The sequence below is a fragment of the Dermacentor andersoni genome, chromosome 11 (assembly GCF_023375885.2).
Source record: "Dermacentor andersoni chromosome 11, qqDerAnde1_hic_scaffold, whole genome shotgun sequence".
Taxonomy (NCBI): domain Eukaryota; kingdom Metazoa; phylum Arthropoda; class Arachnida; order Ixodida; family Ixodidae; genus Dermacentor; species Dermacentor andersoni.
In genome coordinates, this window is record NC_092824.1 from 42,224,260 (window position 1) to 42,251,668 (window position 27,409).

At 45.2% G+C, this 27,409-nt stretch overlaps 1 protein-coding gene and 1 long non-coding RNA gene across 4 annotated transcripts in view; one reads left to right on the forward strand and one right to left on the reverse strand.

Annotated features, from left to right (window-relative positions):
• Nucleotides 1-283: 283 nt before the first annotated feature.
• The window catches only part of LOC129381709 (uncharacterized), a 98,312-nt gene continuing 71,186 nt past the window's right edge, over nt 284-27,409 (reverse strand). For 2 of the 3 annotated variants that reach the window (XR_008609820.2, XM_055064772.1), the window contains one exon: nt 284-369. Coding sequence is in view for 1 of the 3 variants with exons in the window: in XM_055064772.1 (XP_054920747.1) it covers nt 329-369 (41 nt within the window). In the remaining 2 variants the exon portion in view is untranslated. Of the gene's footprint in view, nt 370-1,832; nt 2,354-27,409 lie in introns of those variants that run through there. The other variant, XR_008609821.1, reaches the window with a different exon arrangement.
• LOC129386628 (uncharacterized) lies at nt 8,809-17,903 on the forward strand. The gene is made up of 3 exons (XR_011891182.1): nt 8,809-9,047; nt 15,940-16,010; nt 17,774-17,903. It is a non-coding gene; the product is annotated as an uncharacterized lncRNA (long non-coding RNA).

Genomic DNA, 27,409 nt, shown 5'->3' on the forward strand with positions numbered 1-27,409 from the left:
CATAACAAAACGAGAAGCATCGATTGCCTTTGCGAATGAATTTATCACATTGAAAGTGAATTCATTCGAAACTTGAGGCACGTAGAATATGCGTAGTGTTGTCTCTGTTAGCACTCAATTCATCTGCATGAATATCACGATGACTGCACAAGCAGCAACCGACATGGTGACGCTAGTATGGTGTCGGTATGACCAATAAATGCACCGCCGTCAAGATCGATGGAAATGGTGCCTCCTCTGGGCTTTGTTAAGCATCTCCGCGAGTGGTATCGATGGTTAAAGGCCATGCCCTACGTACCATTGACGTCAGTGGCATCGATCTGGCGGTTCAATGCCTTGAACGCGTCATTGATGTACTCGTCAATATACCTGGAATGAGACATACGTATTGGTCTTTGAGCTCCCAATTACGGCAGAATATATCCGAAGAATATTTTTGGCAAGCAGAATTTAGACCAAGGGAACTCCTGCTTCGTTAATGAAGGCTGTTTCCGTAATGCATCATTTTATCAATATGATCACTTTCTGACCTGCACAGGGTGAACGGCACGCTCTTAAATTATGCAATTTCTTAAATCATGACATGAACCATGAAATACAAGTGGGCAGCGAACAATGCTAGTACCAAGTTAAGAAGGAGGTAAGCTGCAAGATCATGACATAAATATGTACTCTCATCCCCTCCGAGGTGTCCTTTTTAGACTACGTGCCTGTAGCTCTACGACGTCATGCGAGTCAACTGGCAAGCGCTAGTCATACACATTGCGACAAAACTGCCGTGCCATGAGCGGCGGGCGTAAACAGCGCGCGAGTGCTTAAAATTATACATAAGGTAACGCAAGGTTATGTTAGGCTTCGCTACGTTATATTAGCTCTCGTACAGGGAACTTGCCAGTCGGCCGAGTCGGTCGCCCAGCCACGCCCGCAAAAGCTCTGACAGCCTGCGACCACGCATCTTAAGATTTGCGGTCGGCAACTGTTCTCGCCATTTCACGATTACGTTCGCACACTCTGTCCACGCGGCCGTTCGCAGTTGCGCCAATGTGGCGCGGCCGTCGCGTCGTCCCGGTAGTATTTTCCGATTTACCCGAACACGCCGTAAAAATGAACTTTGCGTTCATTTCGAAGACATGGAGTTTTTCTTCAAGCGCGCCTTCTATATTTGCTGAAAAACGAGTAACAGCAAAAATTTAAGAAGTTTGCTCATTTGGTCACGCATCTCTTGCGTTTTTGTCAAGTTGTACTATTTCTGCGATATTCCGTGAGGCTCCAGGGGTATGCTCACTCGATCGCCAAAGGAAGTTTGACGTACTGTTCTATTTATTTATATCCTTGTGTTTCACGTTTCAAAACCCCGCTCTCGCTATGACGGCCTCTTGGAGGGATCACGGAAATAAATTTCACCACCTGGGTTTCTATTATGTGCAGGTAAATCCAAGTACCGGAGCCTTCTTGCATTTCACAATCACTAGCGAAAGACCACTGCGGCTTGTACATTACCCATGATGTCGAGCTAAGCAGCGAAACATCCCAGCCAATGGGTTACTGCAACCAGAGTGCAATGCGGTGATCAAACGCAATCTAAATATATATATATATATATATATATATATATATATATATATATATATATACTTTGATAGAAACATTTGCCTCCTATACAGGCACTTCTCTTTACCATAACCATAAACAGCCGCAGCCACGCTGCCTGTAAGTTGTCCTCGAAAACGTCCACTTCGATGTGGGAACAAATGTACAGCTGCTAAAGTCTGTATTCCAGGTTGTTTCTGGGGCTGAAAATATCCGAGAATTTCACGAACGGGAATACTCACGTAAGGTAATCGTCGGAAGTGCATAAGGCACCCTCGCCGCCTTCACGGCTTTTGTCCAGGATTGCTTTGTCGATGAAGGTAAACGCAGGAGGCGTGTGTCCACCGTTCCTTTTTTCATTCATGCCTGATGCTGACGCCCCGGAGTACTAGGGTCTTTCTGAGAAAGAACGGTGTTGAATGAACGTGCATGCGCACTCCGTGCCAAGAATGACAGCGAACCAATAAGACGTTGGGCATTTGGGCAACTCGAATGATATCGTAAAGTTCATCTGGAAAAAAACAGACAGCAGAGTGCGCCACTATATCGACGCTAAAGTGCTAATATTCGAACACTAGAAGAGGAGCCCCAGTGACACATGCTGTACTGGCACCGAATCATAAAAGCAAATTTAAGTGAAGCCCTCGCCGAGCCAAAAAGCGTAGACACGAACATGTGTTTATTATTGTTTCTTTCAGGAGCAGTGCTAACGCTACTCGGGAGATATTGGCAGTCGTGGCGCAACTAGTGAATACACCGAACGAAAAAAAAAGGCGACCCAACGTTTATACGAGGGCGAATCAGAAAGTCTTTTACCCTATATATTTAGGCCGAATTACGCTTGTAAATGCGAAGTCAACATGTCCATTCCCAGCGGCGGACCTTTCTTGGACCGGCCCAGACTTATCTCCCGGTAGCTCCGCGACACGGCGCTGCTGTCAGGTGCTGAAGATGGCGGTTGTGCTTCACACATACACGGAGAATGACCAACAAAGGGTAATTCGTTTTCTATGAAGCAAAGGATGAACGGCCATCGAAATCCACAGGGAAATGCAGGCCACATATGTGAAAAGGTGTCTCACTTTGAGGATTGTCAGGTGGTGGGGTGAGTTCAGTGCAGTAGAAGGTAATCACAAAGGAGAGAGCCGTTAATTTCTCTGCTCTACAGCTCTTTAGCTACACCAAATGATTGGGGCGTACTGCACCCAACTCGCATGCGAGAGTTAGGGGGTTTAAATCCCGATGCGGTCGCAAACCAGCCGATTTTTCTAATGGGTAAGCATGTCCCCTGCCCTGAATCTGGGCCAAATGCGTGTGTGCGTCTGGAAGTGGAGCAGTATAGAAATCCGTAGGTGTGCTTTCCAGGCGCCTCTTGTACCACCGCGCATTATATTCTGTAAAGGTAGAACTTATTCTTGAACACGAGTTAGTTGACATTTGACGAAGCTATTGCGCAATTAGGACCTCCGTGATGTGCGGTCCTTGACTTTCAAAGATGATTTTCGTTTTTTTCTTAGACTTTTACACTGTGCTGCTGTTGCTGTTTTTCACGCTGCGGCGGGTGGTAGTTCAGAGCGTGCATATACATGGCAGAAGCGTCGTAGATAGTAAAGGCGATGCGAGAAATTCGTTTGCGTTGCACAAGTTGCGGAAGTGTCATAGCTTGATGGCTTCCTCCTGGGTTTAATGCGGTGTGCGTTTTTGTGCTCCGATGAGGCTCACATCGGTGCGGTATAAAGCAGCAACAGCGTTGCAAAAATAAACAGCTGAAGCTAGCCAATGTTTCTTTCTTTGCCTTTTCTCTTCTTATTCAGTGTATCACGGTTTTCCTGCCAGATGTAGGACCGTTTTCGCCAAGCGTGAGATAGTGCCCAAGGTGGCAATGAAACATCGCGGAATCACTTAACGCTTGAAACATACCCTCTAGACATCCGCTCTCGACTAAAAGTAGTCTTTCACATGGGCAGATTTTGCACAACGGCGTTAGGCCTGGCTGTACTTGACTTGACGTAATGCTACAGTGCTGTTTCTTGGCGAAATGCCTCACACCAAAATCTTTTCCACCCAACCGAGTTCGAGGAACAAACGCGTAAGCACTTCAAGGCCGCTTGCAGTCATCATGCGGCTCAGACACCCCAGACCCGTCTCACCGTACTGAAAGGAACATTAATTACTGAACATAAATGATAGGTCACCCTAACGAGCAAGCGACGTTACTTCAATAAATTGAAATATTTTGCCTGTAAACAACCACCGTGTATTTCCCGCGGGACGTGTGACCAGCTGGCACCCCGTTAGCGCGGTCACCATTATCGCTCCGGAAAGTAATATGGGTAGTGGCTGCCGGAATTTTTTTTTTCTGGTACGAGAGACCCTGCCGTCAATTTGCGTCGGGATCCACGGGGCGCTGCTGCGTGAATTGCAAAAATCCCGCGCAAGGAACGGTCCTTTCCCACGTGTCTGCGTCACCACATTATTCTACGAGACAATATTAATCTCGCCATATCACCACAGGGACAATCCTGAACGGAATTGCAAAATCTTGATGTCTGAACCATGTAGACAGGACCACATTTATCAACGGGTATCTTGCGGCACAAGTTTAATGCTTGACAGGCGCAGCAGCCGTAGAAAGAAAAATTTGAAAGTAAGTGCATGCCTGTCGCCGAGAGGACAAGGAAGTTGTTGCGGCAACTAAAGCTGAGAGAGCATGGAAGTTGACTACACGCCGGCATTCTGTACATTGGCCTCAAGAAGTCGATCTACAATCACATTTAGTGAGCATTCTTCAATGAGGCCGTTTTGTGGTAAGAACCAAGCGATTGCCTCAATAAATGCCCTCTTTGGTGAGGCAGCTTTCGGAGTTTGCTCAGAGGACGAGCTTACTCGGGTCGTATAGCTAGGTGCTCTATATTCACGTTGATTCATCGTAGGAAAGCTATAACAACGAAATTCACCTGTAGTAAATGTTGTCCTTCCAGTAATCGTCGTTGTTACTGCCTGAATGGCGGCTTTCACCTCCTTGTCAAGTGAGGGGGCCTTTCCAGGAAGAGCTTACCTTTTGAGACAAAGCATGCATTTCTGAAGTACACAAGCACAAATTAAACTTTCTCTTATTTTCAACTTGTGTGTCTCAGGTATGGGCGCTTCATTTTGATTTATGTTCTGTGGCTACATTTACGATGTTCAAAATCAAAGCATACGCCCTCCGATCAGCCGTAACTGCTAAGATGTATTTGGCACCGCGCACGCGCGTACTCTTCGAGGGCCATAGAGGTTATCTTCGCTAAAGATTTGTTTTTTCTGTGGCAGCAAATTTTTATCGGAAGCATTTAAAAGCGGTTAAAAATTAGTAAAGTAAAACAAAATTACGCCCATCCAGTACACATGTGGGCATTGTGTAAAGACATGTGTGTACATGGAGTAGTATAAGACTCCAATTACAGGTCAAAGGCTACTGTTTTTTTTTTTCTCGGTTCATCCGTGTACTCGCGGCGTAATGGAAACTGCACTGAGCATGCGTGCGAAACGACGTTAAGCACGCACCTTTTCGATAACACAGCAGCAGCCACAATCAGCAACGAAGTGCGGGATGGTTCGTCTCAAAAGCTTCAGTTTAGAAACAAGAACACAATTGCAGGGCCTCACCCTTAACTGTCTTTCGATGTGCATGAATGCCTACTAGGGCTGTGCTTCGAGTTATACTACCGCTCCCGGACATGAGATGCGTTTTTCCGGTTTCTGTGTTTATCCATGTCCTGCGCTACGAAATAAAACACGTGCCAAGCCGTGGTTACTGAAGCCAGGTTGCTATTAAATTATGGGGTTTTAGGTGCCAAAACTACTTTCTGATTATGAGGCACGCCGTAGTGGAGGACTCTGGAAATTGCGACCACCTGGGATTCTTTGACGTGCCCCTAAATCTAAGTACACGGGCGTTTTCGCATTTCGCCCCCATCGAAATGCGAAAGGGTGGCTGAGAGGGCTGCTATTTGCGGGTTGGAACGAGGGCACTCACAAAGAAGGTGCGCGATTGTTTCATCGCACCCGCAGAAGTCACAAAGAGGACAGTTGGCCACTCCGATAAGAAAGGAGTACGCATTTGAAGATGCGACTCGAAGCCACAGACGGACTAGAAGGGTGCAGTTAGGTCGTGGAAGGTTGGCCGAAATACGGATCTGTAAGTTAGGGTGCAGGGTATGAAGGCGTGCCCTTGTAAACTCTGATGAATTCCACTGAGGTAATGTTAGGTCACGCGCAAGTGCGGAAAGCTTTCTTTTGCTGCGTCGGCTCCCGAAAGAGTAATGGCAATGCAGTTGACGCTGTTATGGGTAAATCGGGCAGCATCGTCTGCTCGATCATTGGCATGTATGCCACAGTGACTAGGCAACCACTGATATTTTATATCCTGTCCCTCGTCAACTACGCGATGGTGTACTTCTCTGATCTCTGCGACGAGCTGCTTATGTGATCCATGGCGCAGTGCTGAGAGTACAGTGCGCAGGGCTGCCTTGGAATCGCAGAAGGTTGACCATGTATGGGGTGGTTCTTCCTGAACGAAATGAAGAGCCGCACGCACGGCCACCGGTTCAGCAGCTTTCGTTGATGATACATGTGACGTTTTCAGTTGTATTTTGACGGATCTTGTTGGTATCACCACAGCGGCAGCTGAACTTGCAGGTGTGACTGAGCCATCGATGTAAACGTGTACGCGGCCACTGTGCACCTCATGTAAAAGTCCTAATGTGGCCTGCTTCCGAGCAAACGACGGCATGTTAGCTTTCTTCGTGATTCCTAGGATGGTGAGTCGTATTTCGGGTTTCTGCAGGCACCATGATGGTGAGGATGGCGTTCCTGCAGGCATGTAGTTCGATGGCAACGAGGTACGAGTGGCAACAATTATATGACTGAAAGTTGTGTGTGGACTTTCTGCAGGTAAAGCGGCGAGATCGTGAGAAAGTAGTCGGTAGTCGGGCAACATGCCCAATATGCGCCCTGAGAGCGTCGGTTGCCAAGTACGTTGATATTGGGTGATCTCGCGCTATGAAAATCGTTGCCGCTGTAGGCGCACACTTCGGAAGACCGATACACGCCCTTAGGGCTTGACCTTGTAGTACCTTCAATAGCTACCATCTCATAAGGCCTGTATCTCACAAATTCCAAGGAGGTCTTCACATTTCATCACACAAAGGGAAGCGCAATGACAGAATTCTCGTTTCAGAAATGCAACACTTGAACAAAGTGAGACTTCAGACCGTGTACAGTGCATAACTAACGCCAAAGAAAAAGGTGGGTTGTCGCTAGTTTCCTCCAACATCCAATCACTTAGTGCTCACTATACAGACATTGAACAGGACACATTTCTCAACTAAGCAGATGTATTGGCTACTTCCGAAACGTGGCTTGATGAACCGGTTCCAATTCGAGAGTTTCAGTATGCAGCACGATGTAGACTACGCAGAACAGACATGATAAGCAGCACCAAATGCTGCTGAAATTCTGTGAATTCTCTACTAATGCGTAAGCATGTTTCGACATGGGAAAGTCGATGGGTAGGTAGACACGCATAAATCACGAAAACCAAGTAAACAAAAGCGAACTAAGATTGCAGCCAAAGAACGGCTACGAGTTACTGGATAATGGTCTGAATGTCTGCAGCTGTCCTTTAATTCCATATTTCATGAAAGTTCATGCAACAGGATTTTTTTCGGAATGGCGATTCAGATTGCACGGCATTCTATTTTTTTAAGTAAGCGCTCCCTGTAGCGAGTGTAAAAAAATAAATGTTTACGACAGTGAAGCGTTCACTTGAAATAACTCTAAATGGGCCGCAGGGTACCGAACCTGGCATCTGCTCTCCATTCCCATGTTATGGAATGCCTGAACAAAGAATCAGTGCATCCACGTGTCAGGCATTGAGTAGCAGCGATAGAACACCAATCACAAGCGACGTAGACATCTCGGCTACAGCCTTGCGGGAAGCAACTTCCAATATTTCGAAAAAAAAACGAAGAAAAGTGCTTACTCTAGAGGCCATCGTTAGTACATCGATGGTCTGAATGCACTCAAGCTGTCGATAGTGACCACTTGTTACGTGTTAACGATGTCAAACGCACCCGCTGGCCACGCAAGTAGGGTGGAACAAGAGTTCGTTAACACCAACATCGAGAACTGACGACCACCTTACCCTCGACCGCAGCGCCCCCTCACAGACTGGGGACAAACTGCCTCCGATTTTAGAGGTTGAGTTCTGGAAATGAAATTGTTTGCGTTATATAGATTGCCCAATTATTTCGCGTGCACCAATTTTTCCCTGGAAGCCATAGCACTTCACTTAGAGAAGAAAAAGTAAAACATTACAGTCACTTTAGCATACAGTACAGAGAATGAAGGCGAAAGCCTGCGCGCTCGCAAGAGATTCATTCAATTACTTGAACACTGTCTTTCCAATGCGCTATTACTTTCTATTATTACTTGCTTTCTTATAACTCGTTTTTAGCTTTTGCTCTTTTTCGGTCGCCTAGGCATCGCCACTGTTTCTGCGTGATTAAAGGCACGCTAGAATGGCCGTGGCAAGTATATGAATAGCATTAGGAGACGTACGCTGGTTAGCTGAATGATTTGTTAGCGCTTTAATCGACGAAGGTAGCTGCATGGGTTTTTATATATTCTTTTAGCACAGAATGAGAGGGACACGGAAAGGCAAATTAGACAAACAGACAGCGCTAACTATCAACGACAGATGCGTTTACAGTTGACGCATACGTACTGATACTCCTCAAAATGTCATAAGACACGTGCGTGTACGTTGCTCGCCAGGCATGAACAAAACCGGAGAAACAAAACGTACACGCTTTTGTGGCCACACTGCTTATTTAGAAGGGTGTCCGTTCAACGCGAAGAACGGTGGTCCAACTCTTTTTTATTGATAAATAAATATTGGCGCATGCGCTTCAATTTTGATGCCATAACGCCGGATGGTCAAATTTTGGACCCATGAGAAATATAAGGCTTGCCCTTAAAAAAGACATTTCATGTCAACGGTTTTTAACTGGGAGAGGGGGTTAAGCGGTAATGATCATTTGATGGGAAGGCAGCGCGAGTTATTAGAATGCCTCTTCTACCGTTAAAATATGAGTATTTTCTCGTCGAGGTAGTGGCGCCACTCTATCGTTTCTTTTTTTCACATGAGCTCTACGGCTGTCTTCTAGTTTCCGAAGAGCCAAACGTTTCATTTGTTCCCTTTCCTCATCGGCACTGACTGCGCATGCGCTAGGATTCCGCGTGCTTCTTTCACGAAACAGACGCTAGTGCTCCGAAGGTGCCGAAACAGCCATGGCTGAAGAAAGTAACAATGAAAACACGCCTCCTGCGTTTACCTTCGGCGAAGAAGCAACTCCGAGCACAAGCCAGGAATTCTTCGAGGGCGCTTCATGCACTTCCGACTGTTGCACTACGTGAGTCTTGCCGCTTGTAACAATTCTCGATTAATATTGTTCCCCGTAGGTATGACCCGCAGCACAGGCAATGAGAGCTATAGATTTGTTCTTGCTTCAAAGCAGGCTTTTGACAGAAAACTTCAGACTGCGTACTACGTGGGCGACATCCTTAGCTTTTCTTTTGCGCGTCGATGCGCGGTGATGCGAAAATATTTTCACGGAAAGCACAGCTCCGGCTGTTTATCGTTAAGGTCTAAAGTAATCTCACTGCGGGGAGCAAATGCTTCTATCGAAGAACAGGTTTGTCGCTCGTGTTTCGTCACCGGGTCGCACAGCCCAGAGGCTACAGCATTGCCCTGCCGAGTTCGAGGTCACCCCTGATGTTCCTGGAGCAACGGTCTATCATCATCATCATCATCATCGTCATCATCATCATCATCATCATCATCATCATCATCATCATCATCAGCCTAGTTACGCCCACTGCAGGGCAAAGGCCTCTCCCATACTTCTCCAACTACCCCGGTCATGTACTAATTGTGGCCATGTTGTCCCTGCAAACGTCTTAATGTCATCTGCCCACCTAACTTTCTGCCGCCCCCTGCTACGCTTCCCTTCCCTTGGAATCCAGTCCGTAGCTCTTAGTGACCATCGGTTATCTTCCCTCCTCATTACATGTCCGGCCCATGCCCATTTCTTTTTCTTGATTTCAACTAAGATGTCGTTTACCCGCGTTTGTTGCCTCACCCAATCTGCTCTTTTCTTATCCCTTAGCGTTACACCCATCATTCTTCTTTCCATAGCTCGTTGCGTCGTCCTAAATTTCAGCAGAACCCTTTTCGTAAGCCTCCAGGTTTCTGCCCCATATGTGAGTACTGGTAACACACAGCTGTTGTACACTTTCCTTTTGAGGGATAGTGGCAGCCTACTGTTCATGATTTGAGAATACCTGCCAAACGCACCCCAACCCATTCTTATTCTTCTGGCTATTTCAGTCTCATGATCCGGATCCGTGGTCACTACCTGCCCTAAGTAGATGTATTCCCTTACCACTTCCAGTGTTTCGCTACCTATCGTAAACTGCTGTTCTCTTCCGAGACTGTTAAACAGTACTTTAGTTTTCTGCAGAATAATTTTCAGACCCACCCTTCTGCTTTGCCTCTCCAGGTCAGTGAGCATGCATTGCAATTGGTCTCCTGAGTTACTAAGCAATGCAATATCATCAGCGAATCGCAAGTTGCTAAGGTATTCTCCATCAACTTTTATCCCCAATTCTTCCCACTCCAGGCCTCTGAATACCTCCTGTAAACATGCTGTGAATATCATTGGAGATATCGTATCTCCCTGTCTGACGCCTTTCTTTATAGGGATTTTGTTGCTTTCTTTGTGGAGGACTACGGTGGCTGTGGAGCCGCTATAGATATCTTCCAGTATTTTTACATATGGCTCATCTACACCCTGATTCCGTAATGCCTCCATGACTGCTGAGGTTTCGACTGAATCAAACGCTTTCTCGTAATCAATGAAAGCTATATATAAGGGTTGGTTATATTCTGCACATTTCTCTATCACTTGATTGATAGTGTGAATATGGTCTATTGTTGAGTAGCCTTTACGGAATCCTGCCTGGTCCTTTGGTTGACAGAAGTCGAAGGTGTTCCTGATTCTATTTGCGATTACCTTAGTAAATACTTTGTAGGCAACGGACAGTAAGCTGATCGGTCTATAATTTTTCAAGTCTTTGGCGTCCCCTTTCTTATGGATTAGAATTATGTTAGCGTTCTTCCAAGATTCCGGTACGCTCGAGGTTATGAGGCATTGCGTATACAGGGTGGCCAGTTTCTCTAGAACAATCTGACCACCATCCTTCAACAAATCTGCTGTTACCTGATCCTCCCCAGCTGCCTTCCCCCTTTGCATAGCTCCTAAGGCTTTGTTTACTTCTTCTGGCGTTACCTGTGGGATTTCGAATTCCTCTAGGCTATTCTCTCTTCCACTATCGTCGTGGGTGCAACTGGTACTGTATAAATCTCTATAGAACTCCTCAGCCACTTGAACTATCTCGTCCATATTAGTAACGATATTGCCGGCTTTGTCTCTTAACGCACACATCTGATTCTTGCCTATTCCTAGTTTCTTCTTCACTGTTTTTAGGCTTCCTCCGTTCCTGAGAGCCCGTTCAATTCTATCCATATTATAGTTCCTGATGTCCGCTGTCTTACGATTGTTGATTAACTTAGAAAGTTCTGCCAGTTCTATTCTAGCTGTAGGATTAGAGGCTTTCATACATTGGCGTTTCTTGATCAGATCTTTCGTCTCCTGCGATAGCTTACTGGTTTCCTGTTTAACGGCGTTACCACCGACTTCTATTGCGCACTCCTTAATGATGCCCATGAGGTTGTCGTTCATTGCTTCAACACTAAGGTCCTCTTCCTGAGTTAAAGCCGAATACCTGTTCTGTAGTTTGATCCGGAATTCCTCTAGTTTCCCTCTTACGGCTAACTAATTGATTGCCTTCTTGTGTACCAGTTTCTTTCGTTCCCTCCTCAAGTCCAGGCTAATTCGAGTTCTTACTATCCTGTGGTCACTGCAGCGTACCTTGCCGAGCACGTCTACATCTTGAATGATGCCATGGTTCGCGCAGAGTATGAAGTCGATTTCATTTCTAGTCTCACCATTCGGGCTCCTCCACGTCCACTTTCGGCTAACCCGCTTGCGGAAAAAGGTATTCATTATCCGCATATTATTCTCTTCTGCAAACTCTACTAATAATTCTCCTCTGCTATTCCTAGAGCCTATGCCATATTCCCCCACTGACTTGTCTCCAGCCTGCTTCTTGCCTACCCTGGCATTGAAGTCGCCCATCAGTATAGTGTATTTTGTTTTGACTTTACTCATCGCCGATTCTACGTCTTCATAAAAGCTTTCGACTTCCTGGTCATCATGACTAGATGTAGGAGCGTAGACCTGTACAACCTTCATTTTGTACCTCTTATTAAGTTTCACAACAAGACATGCCACCCTCTCGTTAATGCTATAGAATTCCTGTATGTTACCAGCTATTTCCTTATTAATCAGGAATCCGACTCCTAGTTCTCGTCTCTCCGCTAAGCCCCGGTAACACAGTACATGCCCGCTTTTTAGCACTGTATATGCTTCTTTTGTCCTCCTAACCTCACTGAGCCCTATTATATCCCATTTACTACCCTCTAATTCCTCCAATAACACTGCTAGACTCGCCTCACTAGATAGCGTTCTAACGTTAAACGTTGCCAGGTTCAGATTCAAATGGCGGCCTGTCCGGAGCCAGGTATTCTTAGCACCCTCTGCAGCGTCACAGATCTGACTGCCGCCGTGGTCAGTTGCTTCGCAGCTGCTGGGGACTGAGGGCCGGGGTTCGATTGATGTATTCATATAGGAGGTTGTGGCCAACTACTGCACCAGGGTGGCCAATCCTGCTCTGGTGAGAGAGTGCGTTACCGGTTCTGGTCACCGGGATCAGGCCGCACTCCAAGCCTGTTTGTGCAATTTTCTCAACACACGGTTTTTTTTTGTTTTTTTTTTGTATTTTCCGGTGGAGAATAGCGCGGCACCGGGATTTGAATCACGGTCCTCTTGCACTGGAGACGGATACTCTACCGTCCCCGTAGGAGTTAAATTAAAAATTATTTTATGGGGTTGTACGTGACGAAACCACTTTCTGATTATACACGCCGTAGTGGAGGACTCCGAAAATTTCGACCACCTGGGGTTCTTTAACGTGCACCTATTTCTAACTACACGGGTGTTTTCGCATTTCTCCCCCATCGAAATGCGGCCGCCGTGGTCGGGTTCCGATCCCGCGACCTCGTGTTCAGCAGTCTAACACCATAACCACTGAGCAACCACGGCGGGTCCCACAGGAGTTGTACGCCTCATTTAACCTACAGTGGTGCCCTATTTGGTCAGTCAAGGTGGACCAATCTGAGCTCGGTTATACCGCATGGATGGCACTCGGCTAGAGAACCTGGTATTTATGACCTGCACATGTGAGTGTGAGGCCATACATATTTGAAGATATATATCTTTCTTTTTTTTTTAGGAGGGTTCCCGTACAGTGATAAAATAAAGGAAAAGACATTAAAAGAAAGAAAAAGGGGCGAAAAAAAAGGAACTTAACAGGTGATTTGAACTCGTGACCATTCGATGTTGCCCGGAAAGATAGCTCAGTCGGTTGGTTCGTCAGGCCCCAGGCTACTTTCAAGCGCCACAGCTCCTGCTCCGAGCCTCACGCTTACGTGGAAAGAGACTCATGTTGTCCGCGATAGTCGGTTTTCCGAGTAGTTGGAAGGCATACTTTCTAGGAAAAGTGGCCGCTCGAGGAGAAGAGCGAACTCGAGCGGCTTTAGAGGCTAGGAAAACTGCCTTAAAATATTTAGGCTTGAGGGAAAGGTTCGTTAACAAACTATAACACGGCAATCAGCACTCGAATACGACGAGAGAAATTACTGAGACGTGGAAAATTCCCTTGAAAAAAAAAATCTGGTTTGCGAGACAAATGCTTGTATGTATTGAACCTCTTAAAAGATGAGGGGGGGAAATATGCGCTCACCGAGAGGGCATCGTCAGCACGAGACATCCACAAGGCACCTTACAGAGATGTCTATCATCGCTGACGGTTAAATGCAAAAACACACACGGGTCTACGTGCCTGTTATAGAAAACCCGGCGATGAAGCATCACTTGGTTCGTGTCAGGCATTTCGAATGCTGCTCGCCGCGACCTTTCAAAGGCGCATTTTTCTAATGGTATCCTTTAAACTAAATAAACGTCCTTCACGTGGACCCGGGGAGCTAACGAAACCTAAGAAAATCAGGTACGGCCGATGTACGTACACTCGCCCACAAAATATTGCGAGGCGCACAAGCGCGTGGCGAAGCGACCCTCCTCCTCCGCTAGCGGGGAACCCCTGGTGTCGAGACCGGCGCCTGCACGCACGCGCGTCCCTCCGAGACTGCAAGCGTGCATGCTTCCGCGCTTCCTCCTTGCGCGCCAGCGATATCCGAATGCAGCCGGGAGCTTCCCCTCTTGCGATTGGCGCTGGGGCGGCTTCGACGGGCACAACTATGTGAAGCCTGTTAAGGAGCTTGCGCGCGCCGCTGCGGCCGCTTTTTGTCGAGTCACGAGCGCTGACGCATAGGGCCCAGGGGTGAACACAAGTATTTTTCTTTCTGCGCTGCACCTTTTCGTTGCCAATCTTCGTTGTTTCTTTCTTTATACGAACGGGGCGTTCTCCCGCAGAAGAGCGTGGCAGAAAAGGCGCTCTATAGAAGGAGACAGGCAAGAGGAAAATGAACTCTTGATTTCTATTGTACAAACGAAGTTTTGCTCGTCGAAGCCACCACAGCGCCAATCGCAAGAGGGGCACCTCGCGTCTGCATTCGGATACCGCCGGTGCGCAAGGAGGAACCGCGGAAACATGCACACTTGCAGTCTCGGAGGGACGCGCATGCGTGATTGCGTTGGTCTCGACACCAGGGGTTCGCCGCTAGCGGGGGAAGAGGGTCGTTTCGCCACGCGCTCGCGCACTCCGCAATATTTTGTGAGCGAGTGTACCTTTAGATTCTGCGATTAGCGTACGTCCGATGTACTACCTTTAGATACAGCCATCGCCACACGGCCCGTCAGTGCCCACTGCTTCACCTGATTTACCGAGCTGGCAGCTAGCGTCGGAGCTTAAACAAACTCTGGCATGGGCACGGCCAGCGCGCGACCTCATTCAGCAATGCCGGCACTTTTTTGCTGCCATGGTAAATAAGTCGCAAATTAGAATGATTTGCGGTATACAATTGCAGATGCCCGTCCCTTCATTTACGTTTCTTTTCTGAGGCTCATGTCTGCAATTGCGCCTTGTTCATGCCCCTGTAACTCAAATATTTTTTTTTGAAAGCCAGCTGCATGTGTCATACCTGAGTGAGTGAGGGATTAAACATTTATTGGGTCCAGCAAAACGCGATTAAACGCACACCCGGCTAATCCCACGACAGGACTGACAAATCGAGTCTGCCGGCCGGATCGCGGGCGCGCTGGACAGCCAGGATTTGGTTCTCAAAGACGGGACTTCGGAGGAGCGCGTCATACGTGTTATACGTGAGGGAAGCTCGTAACACATTTTCGTCACATATGCTTAACTTGAAGTGATGAGTCCTTCTCTTCTCAACGGTTCAAAATGAGGCTTCCCTAAGAGGCAACTGTCGGTTCCCTATTATTCTGTGGAAGCCATGTGGCTCGCAATTTTAATTATTTTTACGATATATTCTTCATGGCACTGATCCATGATTCGTCCTTCATTTAAATTCCCGTGAAAATCCTAATACACCACGGCGATTGCTAAGTCAATTCGGCGCAGATGGAGCATCTCTTTTTATTACACCTCTGCTTTTGAACAAAGCACGCAAGAAGTTCACGCAACCTATTCTTTTGAACCTCACCCTATCTTATAGAACGATTGGATAAAAAGATTTCCAGTGCGCCTATACGGAAATTATCATTGCGATTCTCCTGCAGTTAAAAAACTGAACGCCTACGCCCAACGCCCAACTACAAAGCACTAATCAGAAGCGACGTTAGTGAACAAAAGCTCAAGTTCTACACTAAAGTAAAATAAACTTGACTTCCATGTTTGTGCAAGTCAAGGAGGCGTTTCCACCACGGTCAATGGTCGCTCCCCACTCCACGTATTACACAGGGTTCCCCTTGTGCCAGCCAGCAAGTGAGCATTTGGGTAAAATAAAACATTGCACGGATCACGTTCTTTAACAAAATAGCAGTTTGCTTGTTCCAAATTTTGCTTTTGCAAAAGCGTCATCAGAGATTTCCCGCGCTACCTGGAAACAATGAGTCCGATACCAATACATATGTCCAATTCTAGGATTTGTGACGACTTCTTCGAAGACCTGTGGAACGCGTTCAACAGCCTCAGCTATTCCAAGGACGTTACGGGTACGTACGGCATGGCCTTCGACCATCGATGCCACTTGCGAAGACGCCTAACAACCCTCAACGGAAAGAACGTTTACATAGGCCACGACAGCGGTGCATTTACTGCAGAAGAGGACACACTTCACGAGCGTCAGCGTGTCGGTTTCCGTATGCACAGCCCCAATGCGAATTAACAGGATAGCAGATAGGGAAGTTGGTGCATGAAAAACATATAGCGTGATAGCCATACTTGGACGACGCAACTGACAAGGACATAGTTTACAAATTCGTAGCTCTGCTCCCCGCCAAAACAAAACAGATATCACAGCTCCGTAATACTGCATATGCTAGAGCACCTCAGGCGGCCAATATTGGTTGATGAATTACCAACTTACAATAATTTTACATGTTTACGAGAGTTTTGAAAAAGTCCTACCCACAACATAGTATCATATTTCAGAGCGCCCCATACTATATCGTTCGGACTTATGTATATTAGCAGTTTCCAAAACGGTGTTATCCTTTTTATTGTTCAATTAGATTTGAAAGTTTGATATTGGTCATATTTTAGAAATTCCTCCACAGTGAAAAATTTTATAAAACACATTCACAGCCAAAACAAAACTTCGTTTGCTCCAGTCACTCCATTTGAACTTGTTCTAAGTGCAACAGACTTCAGCAAATTTAGAGCAATTGTTACCACGTATTTCTCATGTATTTAGACAGAATACCCCGAGTTGAACTTTAGTTTTCTGCGCTACTAAGGAGCTTCACTATAGCGAGACCGCGGCATTTATTGTTAAGGAAAGTTAATTTTGTGCAAAACCTATCTTACGGAATTTTGCATATTTTTCATCGGCGCCTTAGTAAAGCCTGAAACATGCTTTTTGCTGGAAATGTAAAGCCAAAATGTGACGCTGATTACAGACACAACAAAATTTGCAGGACGCTTTAGCTTCGCCTTTAAGAGTGCAACGCGATACGATTAAAAGATACCTGACTGCTTCTGGCGCTTCCCGGTAACTGCAGCCTATGTAAGAGCAATGTTTTCCGGGAAACGCTGGCGGCAAGCGCTATGCACAAAAGCTAGCTTTCTGGTAGAAACGCCGCTTATTACGTGGGTCGCGTATTCTCGGTGGCGAGCGCCACCTGCATGCTTTTGCACATAAATGGGCACGCCACTCTATGAGTGGCAGAAACACTGGAAAATGGGTTTCTGCTTGAGTTCCCGCGTAAAGGATGTTTTCTCGCATATTCCAATTACAATCTGATGCTGTCATGTCTGTAGGTTGTGTTAAGTCGTACTTTACTATGTTTCTGACGCATTTTATTTAAATTCACTTATTTCAGTAAAGCATTCGTGCTACACAGAAGGCCTGCGTGGTTCCGTATGCATGATTTGGAATTATTTTTTGTTCAAAACACGGTCAACGCCTGCCCCTGACGCAGACACCGGATTATCTGCGACACGATGCGCGTACAGCTATCGCGTTAAAAATGCGTAATCTCTTCTTCTGCATGGAGCAATGTTGTGTTGTATTCTGGTGTAATAAATACAGCACATATCTGGGGGGAAATTCTACACTGCATAAATTCTGTCACACACGTCTGTTTCGTCGTGTATTGAAGGCATATTTCCAAGAGAGCACCGCATACGGAAGCACTTGAAGTCAGGGTACCCTATCACTAAACCTCAACTGTGTTTTTCTTTTTTCAGCACAAAATGTTGACGCTCGTTGAATGATCCTTGCACAGGGACGAGCTAACACCTGTTATTCTCTCAGGCCATACACATGTCACTGAAAGCGGAATCACCAGTTCCCCACCTATGGCGTCCAGCAGCAGCATCAATTACGCAGAGCCCAGTACAAGCGGCGCTGGCATGGAGGAAACATCGGCCATTCCGGAATACGTCGCTAGGTGAGCACACGTTTGGAAAAATTTCCTTGCACAAAGCAAATCACAGATGGTGCAATGGTGCCCGTGGTACAACTATACCTCCACTGTCGAACTTTTGCTATGGAGGTGAGCTCTGACATATGAAACGCGCACAATATCGACCGTTATTCTAAGCACGCGGTACGGTGGAGGTGGTGCTAACATGCTTGTCGTGCTCAGCACTCTTGCAGCTTTGTGAAATGCGTATGTACTACGCCATATTCGTTTACAAAGATAGTAAAGAGAAAAGCGTCCGTCTAAAGACAAAATTCAATTACGGGGTTTTACGCGACAAAACCCCTTCCTTATTATTAGGCACGTCATAGTGGCAGGCTGTGCAAATTTCTACCTCCTGGGGTTCTTTAACGGGCACCTAAATTCGGTCGGCCGCAATTTCTTCATCACCTAAATCTCAGTAAACAGGTGTTTTCGCATTTCGCCCCCATCTAATGGGGTCGCAGGGGCCAGGATTCAATCCAGCGACCTTGTGGCAAGCAGCCTAAAACTGCAGCCACTGAGCAACCGCGACGGGTGTCTAAAGCAATCGAGCAATGCAGTGACGGGCCATATTGCTTAAGTGACGTTCATTTCAGAGTGCAGGGATAATTCTTAGACTTTTAATGATTCGGCTATATGCCACATGCTCAAGTATTGTACCGCTTTGCTATGACTTTCGCTTACCAAGGTAACCTATGAGCCTAAAGGCATGATGACTGCATGACGCTAACGCAATAATGATGGAATAAGAATGAATGTCGTTACGAGGTCGCCGGATAAATCCCGGCCATGACGGCGGCGTTCGGATGGGGGCGAAATGAAAAAAAAGACCCGTGCACTTAAATTTAGGTGGGCGTTAAAGAAACCAAGGTGGTCAAAATTTCCGCAGTCCTCCACTACGGCGTACCTCATAATTAGATCGTTGTTTTGGCCCGTAACACCTGAAAACTTATATTATATTTGAGGGATGATATTGATATAATGATAAAGTCGTACAATGGCAACGGCATGACAATTACAGGCGCATTCTAAAGTCGTGAATGATGTTATAAGGACGACGTGACGACGACTGTAAGGCAACCGCATGAAACAGCGATAATGACGACGACTGCACAGCTAAGGCGGCACGATGAATACACCGTATGACAACGAATGCATGATAGCGCCTGTTGGACGACGACGCAATGACAACGATGGCATGACGACGACGGCCTAATCCCGACACAATGACACAGCATAACTGCCGCCGAATAACCAACAAAAAATGACGTCGGTGCTATGACGGGGGTGGTATCACAACGACGGCATGACAACAGTGGGATTACGACACTGAAGTGATGAATATGGCGGTGGCGGTGAATCGCACCCCCTGGTCACCCACGCGCTGCCTCGCGATCTCCCACTTAGCGAGGCAGTCGCGCCTCACTTGGCTCCGTTTGCAACGTGCCGCACGAGACCCTGTCCGCACCAGCTAATATATCGCGAAATGTAAACACGTCTAGAGCTGCGCTCAAATAAGGTGCTAGGAAGCAGTGCAATTTTTTTGTAAGATAAATAAAGAGTTTAGGTTTGTATATGTTGTTGTACCCCGGACAAGTAACCAGAGCTTTTTGTCGCTATAAAGTCGACATTGATCGTGAGAAGAATTCTGCCTCAATGTTGATTTATGTATTTCTTCAGGTAAAATTTCTGTATTCTTTATGAAAATGATATTTGCTTAATGTCATCGATTTATTTTATGTGGTTCATTTACACCCTTTTACGTAAGTACATATTGCGACATAGATACCACATAAACCAGTAGAGTTAATGAGCAAAACGAGAAGGATAAAGCAGGAGCCTACGTTTCGACAAGTGGACTTGTCTACTACCGCCTTCCCCGTGTTTTCCAGTAGAGTAAAAAAAGAGTTACAAGGTAACATCACGTGGGTTAAATCGCTGCACATATTTGGCTGAGTCGCGTCAACAAAAGTAGCAGAATAAATGCGAATACACAAACCTAATTCCGAAACGGCGGCAGAGGCGCACACAGACAAAAGAAACAACGAGACGGCGAGCTGCTTCTCAAGGGCACATTTTCAATTATGTTACCACATAACATCGCCCTACTGTTCGTAATGTTCATATACAAATGTATCACATATAGAAGGTAGAAGTAATAGATTGAAATGTTCATTTTAATCAATAAAAGGAAGTATGTTCCACCAAAGCAAAAGAAATAAAGAAATATAAAGGTTATCTATGTTGCAGTAACGAAGATTGCAATAAGTGTTGAAATGTGTATTTGAAGAATGAGGCTAAAGAAGCAGAAACATACCTTGTCGGCATATTTCATCCACAGTGTGTTGAAACATGAACGTATTTAACTTATTAGCGCACGTGGTGTATGATGCAATAGATTATGCATACGTCGGTTGTTTCGTGTGCTGTGCCGCAGCGGTAAATTGTACGCATGTGGGTCAGTGTTAACCAACTTGCTACAAAGATATGAGACATTAAAGTGCGGTAACATAAACATAAGCCCGGTGGAGGAAAAGCTACAGTTCGGTTTAAGACGGTCGCTTGTTGTATGGCCTGTTGCCTAAGGGCGACCAATGTATATTAAAGAGAAAGCAAACTGCTGGGTAAGCGGACGTTCTGCCCGCTCGGAGTAGTTTGGCCAATGAAGCCACATCTGGTATTGTTTTTAAAGTTTCTTTTACCAATGAAATTTCGATTACAAGGCTCCGAATAATTTTTTTAAGAAAAGCCAACTTGGGTGACTTTACACTACAGCGATCAAGAAGTGGAAAGTCCCAATATGCTGCGGTACCCTTTATCATTGGTGAACAATTGCCGTAGTACGTCGCGCTTCAGCTACGCTCATGCTGCGCAGTCTACCCGTCATCCAACATATTTAAGGCGGAAAGCCTTAGATCTATGTTCCAAGGTCGGCTTGAGATTGCACAGAAAATCGCAGTGCTCGTGCGACTGCTCGCTCTTTCGTCGTCGTGTTCTTCCACATTGCTACCACATCGACACCACTAATCATGCCAAAGAAGACACAGTTAATTATTGCAGAGTTAATTAGGGCACTCGAAGTCACCACTTTTGATAGGAGTCGGACCCACGACATATTGTCTTAATTAGGGTGAATATGACTAAGGCACCGTTAATTAAGGTAGCTTAAATTAGGGCGCTCGAACCCGCGACGTTTAGTTGGAAAACGAAGCGATAAGAACCAACAATGCATTCGAATGAAAATGTCGAGTAATATGAACCCTTTCTCTTGAGCGCGCAGGCTTTCACCTCCACCAGTTATGGCGTAGGCTAAAGTAATTACTTACCCTTAAAAATTAGCCTTAAGGGTAATTTCTCTGAGGTGCGGAGTGGGAAGCATCGTATTTTGTTTAACAGTACTCCACGTGCTGGGTGTGAAACGCAATATGCTACTTTGCAGCAATCACATAAAACAGTCCCGGATGTGAGGGGTCTGACTGATCTGCGGCTACGCACGGCGCATGAGCGTTAATTATCGAATAATCGCGCCAAGAGCGAAGCAGTTGTAGTGCTGTATTGCTAGTGCTTAGTGAAGACAGCTCCGCACTTTGCGTGCAACAGAACAAAGCGAGCGCAATGCACTCGTGTGGTGATAAGAACTACCTGTTTCATTTCAACTGAGCCAGAGAGTGCCACAGCAGTTAGCAGAGTTGTATCATCTGGCCATCGTAAGCTAGTTGGGCGTAACTTTACACGAGCAACAAGCTCTTACCAGCAAGATGTGCACTTCAGTTTGAGAGGACCATGAAAGAAAGTGCTGTGACACTGCTAGAAACTTTGGGCGCCTCCACAACATGAGTTACCACTTGTTAATTTTTCATTCAATACAGTTACCCTTGGACACGACCCATATGATAGGCTTGTATACCTGTACATTAGTTCCCGCCTAAAACGGGCCCTTTTGACAGCCAACTTCAGCTTTTCACCTGGAGGTTTTCTTATATCTAGACGCGTCGATGCACAGGCGGTGCGAAAATATTGCGATCTTGAGCGCAGTCAGCTGTTTAGTGGTCAGGATAAGATTTCTCAGGACATGAAGCGAACGTACTTAAAGAAGAAAATATTTTTTGATTATGTATAATTATCGGCACTGTACACCTGCCACGCGATTCTGTAGCTCGAAGTGCCGGATTCAATCCCAGGTGCGACCGCCGAATTTTGATGAAAGGACACTGCTAGAAAGCCGGTGTTTGCATTTGTGATCGTTACAGAAGCTACGGTGGTGAAAATTGATGTTCAGTCCACTACTGTTTTATGCGCTTTATCAAGTCGTCGCTCTTGCACCAAAAACCTCGGAATTAGTTTTAACCGCAGTGAAGACTTGGTGTGCTGAGCCGTAAGTGTTTTCTAGACAACTCGACAAAGTCCACAGCAATACTGTTATTTGTCAAATAAAAAGAAACTGTGAACAATTCAGTAGTGCCCACTCAAAGCTTTATTTTTTGGAAACATAATCCCTGTGGATGATACGCTACAAGTTCATTTAAAACGATTGATCTTCAATTTCCATGCGTTGGTTAAAGGCAACAAATGCGCACTAAAGACAAAACACACTTTTCCCGCTTGGAGTTGTTTGGCCGATGAAGGTATTTGTTTCTATTTTTCATGTTTGGCAAATGAAGTTTACATTACTCAGTTTTAAATCGTTTTCTTTTTCAAAGAGTAAACTGGAGCGCCCTTGTGCCGCAATGATAAATATGTGTAAAGTCGTGATATTCTACGGAACATTTTACTATTCGTGAACAAATGCAATAGCACGTCGGATTTCAGCTGTTTTCTTACTAAGCATTGTATCGTTATTAGGATATTTTTCATGCCGTTACCCCAATAAACTTTATTCTTCTAAGAATTCTCAGATCATCTCCGGCTAGTGACATAGATGCAAACTTAGCATCGCTTGAAAGCAAATATTTTTGAACATCATTTTAGTTCATCATGACTTCACTCGAACTCGTAATTTTTTTTCCTAAGTGTTCAACTTCTTACTTGCCTAAGACGCAGAAATCTGCTTGTATTCTACAGAGCAAGTCATTTGAGCCCATAACTTCAAATAATTCAAATAATACGACCTATTCCTCATAGCTGCCGGATCCGTGAGTCATGATTGTAATCGGCGTCAAAACGCCACATTCACCACAGCGATGCCGAGTGACATCAGGCAGGTACAAATTGGAGTTTTTCAAATATTAGCGCAGGTTTGCGTCACAATTGTAGAAACCACCTGCACAGTGTCGTTATATTTGAACCTGATTTATTGTTGCAAAGAATATGTTCAATGCATCAACATTTTATTCCGAAATTATTGTTAGGATTCTGTCAATGTGGCAGGGGAGCAAACTACATGGACACGTTGTAACTACTCCAACAGTTAAACTGACAGTGTTCGTGCAAGCGAAGGTGTCTTTTCGACTATGCTGGATGAGTGCCCTGCACCGTATATTGCCCCGAGTGTGCTGTTCGTCCTATACCAGCCAGCATAGTGCAAATGTAAAGCTAATCTAGGAACAAACTCTGTTTCAAGCTGGAGTACTACCTCTATCTGCCAATTTCAGGCTCACCCATCAAATTTTTCAAGATCTCCAGGTTTCGTCTTAACATCAGCCGCGCAGAAACCTCTGTGCTCACGAGGTACATCTTTTAAGCACGCAACGCCGTTTGACGTCTCGGAAACAAATGAACCCAATTCAATAACGCATCAATAATAAAGTTTGATATGTACAGCGTATGTAGAGCATTTTATTTATTTTATTATATTTCAAAGAACAACCACTTTGCTGAAGGCAGATAAGTGTGGAGGAAAGCAGGGTAGGTAGGTACTTGTCTGGGGCTATTCCAATAAAAGAACAATCATTGCATCACCGATGACCGACACGCACATCTTCCATCAAGTACAAAGCCGGGTTCCGCATTTGACCTTTATGTAAAAGAAATTTGACCGGGGTCACAAGCGTGGTTCTATCGTTCTAGAGGCACCCAGGTCTGCGAAACGTATGATGTGGGCATTACATGCAAGTTTTTACGCTTCGTAATACCTATGCGACGCTGTACCGACTTCATGATCGGGGAACGGCGAACAGAAGTGAAAATTTATTTTTCTGATACCAGTATTATAATACCTTTAACAATAACGGTGTGCTAAATACATAAAAAAGCACTTTATATCGTTGTAAAAGGCTAATGCTTCGCATCACGTTGATTCCCACGGTGCGTTGTATTTCCACGACGTTTTTTGTTGTTAAAAAAAAATTTACAAATCTGCAGGCGACGCTGGATGCGTCCTTGACATCACCATAAGCACCCGAAACTGAGCCAACAGCACAAATGTACTACAAAGACAACCTTTCCGGGTTTCTCGCAATGAGAGATATGCAGTAAATGCCGCATTGTATTTTTTTTCATCATGCCCGACAATTAGGAATTTTACATGTCCAGGCGGCTGACAATTTTCTCGTTCATGAACTTTTCACCGCCTTACGGGTTACACTAATTTGTCTTAAACCGGACTTTGCCCTAGCAATTTCGAAAGTAAAACATGCACTTTAACTCAGCACTACCTTAGCGAGAGCAAATGATGTTCCACAAAGCTTTCGCTTTTATTGAGCAAAATAGTGAGAATGAGCAGCCAATACAAGCGCCAGAAAAAATAAAATTTGTTGCATCCCATTGTTCTTGCTTCCCAATCAGCACCTCTGTTTCAGGGCATAAAGACAAGACAGAAACCGGAAGCACCCGTTTCATACTTCCGGTCTGGAGCAGCAGTGGAGGCTTCGATTACGCAGTGGCTAGTACGAGCCAAACTTGCACTGAGGAAGCATCGGGCACTTCGGGAAATGACGCTAGGTGAGCAATTTTTTGTAAGAATTCTTTTATTACTTAATTCCTTCAAGAATTACGCTTGTACTGATGCACTTCCGCGAGGGATGGAAGTTCCGGTGACCTAAATGCCAAATATCAGCTTCTGTTCAGATAATTTAGTGTCGGCGCAAACAAGGAGCTTTAGCTAAGGATCTAGTGCCCAAGTACATTGGAAGGGAGGGATGAATGTGCTTGACAACACAATGTAAGAATACTGAAGCTTGTGGTACTGAAATAAATGTGATATTATCGAAACTGATAGAATTGTCAGTTTGTCATGTACTCAAAAAAAACCTTGAGAAACTCAATAAACAAAATTATTTCAGCACAACATTGATTTGGGCTAGATGGTGCATACATGAATTTGGAAGGAACAGCGCCAACTAAGATGATCACGAGAGGGAGAGCGACACTGGACAAGGTCCAATCCTGTGTCCTGGCGCTTGTCCTGTGTCGTTCTCCCTCTCGTGGTCGTCTTAGTTGGCGCTATCCCTTCCTAATTTAAACAAAATAGCATCTTTTTAATTCAGAAATGAAAACTATACCACGATTTAATAAACTGCACCAAATAACGGGAGCAAAGTACAGAAAATTCATGTATTACACAGCATACTGACATCTGCTCTTTTATGAGCGGACCAACGCCAATGCTGGCGCACATTGTTACGATTTCAAGCTGGCTGCCAATAGATATAAAGAAAGTTGTCCACTTTGGATCCTCCAAAACATGCAGCTAATATAGCTGCGATATATATTTTTCCGGTATGTAACTGTAAATTCTGTGCTTCAACTGTTCTTAAAATTAGCGATTTCATCATTTTTCGCACTGGCAAACCTAAACTCAAGTTATGATGGATATATTTGCTGCAATTTACCTGGTTCAAGCAAACTAATTTTGATTGGTTGATAGCTGTAATTTCTTTATTAAATAATCCTGTCTCGATACCGGCTAAGGTGGAATAATTAGAAACGACGTACGAGGTAACACCACGACTCGAAACAAAACATAGCATTGCATAAGTCTTGTGAACAACCGCAACAAGAATAACAGGTACACAAGAAAATAGCACATTACCGCAATAATAGGATCCAATTTAAAGAGAGCAACAGGCTGGAGAGAGGACATACACTCGGTGCACACCTCTGCTCCACATCCCGTTGTTTGTTTTTTTCTTCTATAAACGGAAGAAAGTGTGTCGTATCAGCAATGTCGTAACTCAACGCTTGCAGCATTTGTTAACTCTACGAGAAAAATGCTGTTGGCCACCGAAACAAAGTGAGAGAAATACAGGTTATTTATACTGCATCAACAAAGATTGCAATGTGCGTTGTAATGCATATTTGCACAACGAAACGATAGGAAGCGAAAAAGAGAAACTTCTTCGGCAGCATATTTCATCAATTGTGCGTGAAAATACCGAAGTATTTGGCGTATTTATGCTGGCTGCGATTGGAGGATATATGTGCGCGTCGCCGGTTCGACGCCTTCGGCAGGAACGGTGTGTAGTTCAGATTCGAGTCGAATTTTAAGACTTCGTACAAACACTGCAGGAAAATATGAACCTGGAAGTTTTTCTTCGTATTCGACATGTAGGGCTTAAATTCAGACGTATTATGTCTGGTAGGGAGTCAGTCCACCTATACTTGTTAGAATCACGCAAATAGTTCGCCTTTGTACCATTTCCAACTAATAATTTATGCGAACGCCTTAAGTGGCTCGTTGCAATGGCTCATGCCCGCAGAAGTGGCAGTGAGAGAGAGATAACTTTAATGAAAAGGATGACCCAGAGGCCTATGCATGGGTGCGGTTCAATGGTAGGGATCATGAAACAAAGAAATAGTAAAAGCTAAGTAATAACGAAGGGATAAACAACAAAAACAAAGAAAAAATATCATCAGGAATGGCTCATACCCGTGTAAGCAAGCAAAGATGTAATCGCCGAATATGAACACCGGAAACAAGGAAACAAAAATAGAACGAACAAACGAGCAAACGAGCGAGCAAATGACGGAAAGAAAGAGCCTATGCTAAAAAGAACAAAAGGTGCTTCAGGTATTGCATGACGTTCTCGCATATGACTTTGAGAAGGTCGGTCTACAGTGCCAAATGTTTACTTCATATTGCGGCTCATAATATCTTGCAAAAATCTGACCCGTCCGATCGTGCGACATTAGTAATCAGCATGCGTGCAACAGGCTTTAGTTTTCAGGTATTAGAAGACTGGAACATGCTGCCGAACATTTTTACTCTTCTTAGCATATAAAGCGTTCTGAAAAATTCACCGACGAATTCGATAGCCCATATTGCAATATTGGAACGCAGCTTTACACGTGTTCTCATTTCGCGATATGCTCAGGCAAAGATTTTGAGACATGTAGCGGAGGTCAAGCTACATTGCTTTTATAAATGGCTGGTTGAATTATCCAGTGTGATCGCTGGTCCTGCTCGGCTTCCATTAAATGCTACACAATTCGCGTCACGCACACAATCAGATTGCAAAACAATCGCAAGCCAAGACAACCGAACAAAGCAAACCAAACAAGCACCAGCTAAAGCAGACGCTAATTGACAATAGTGCGATACGAGCGTT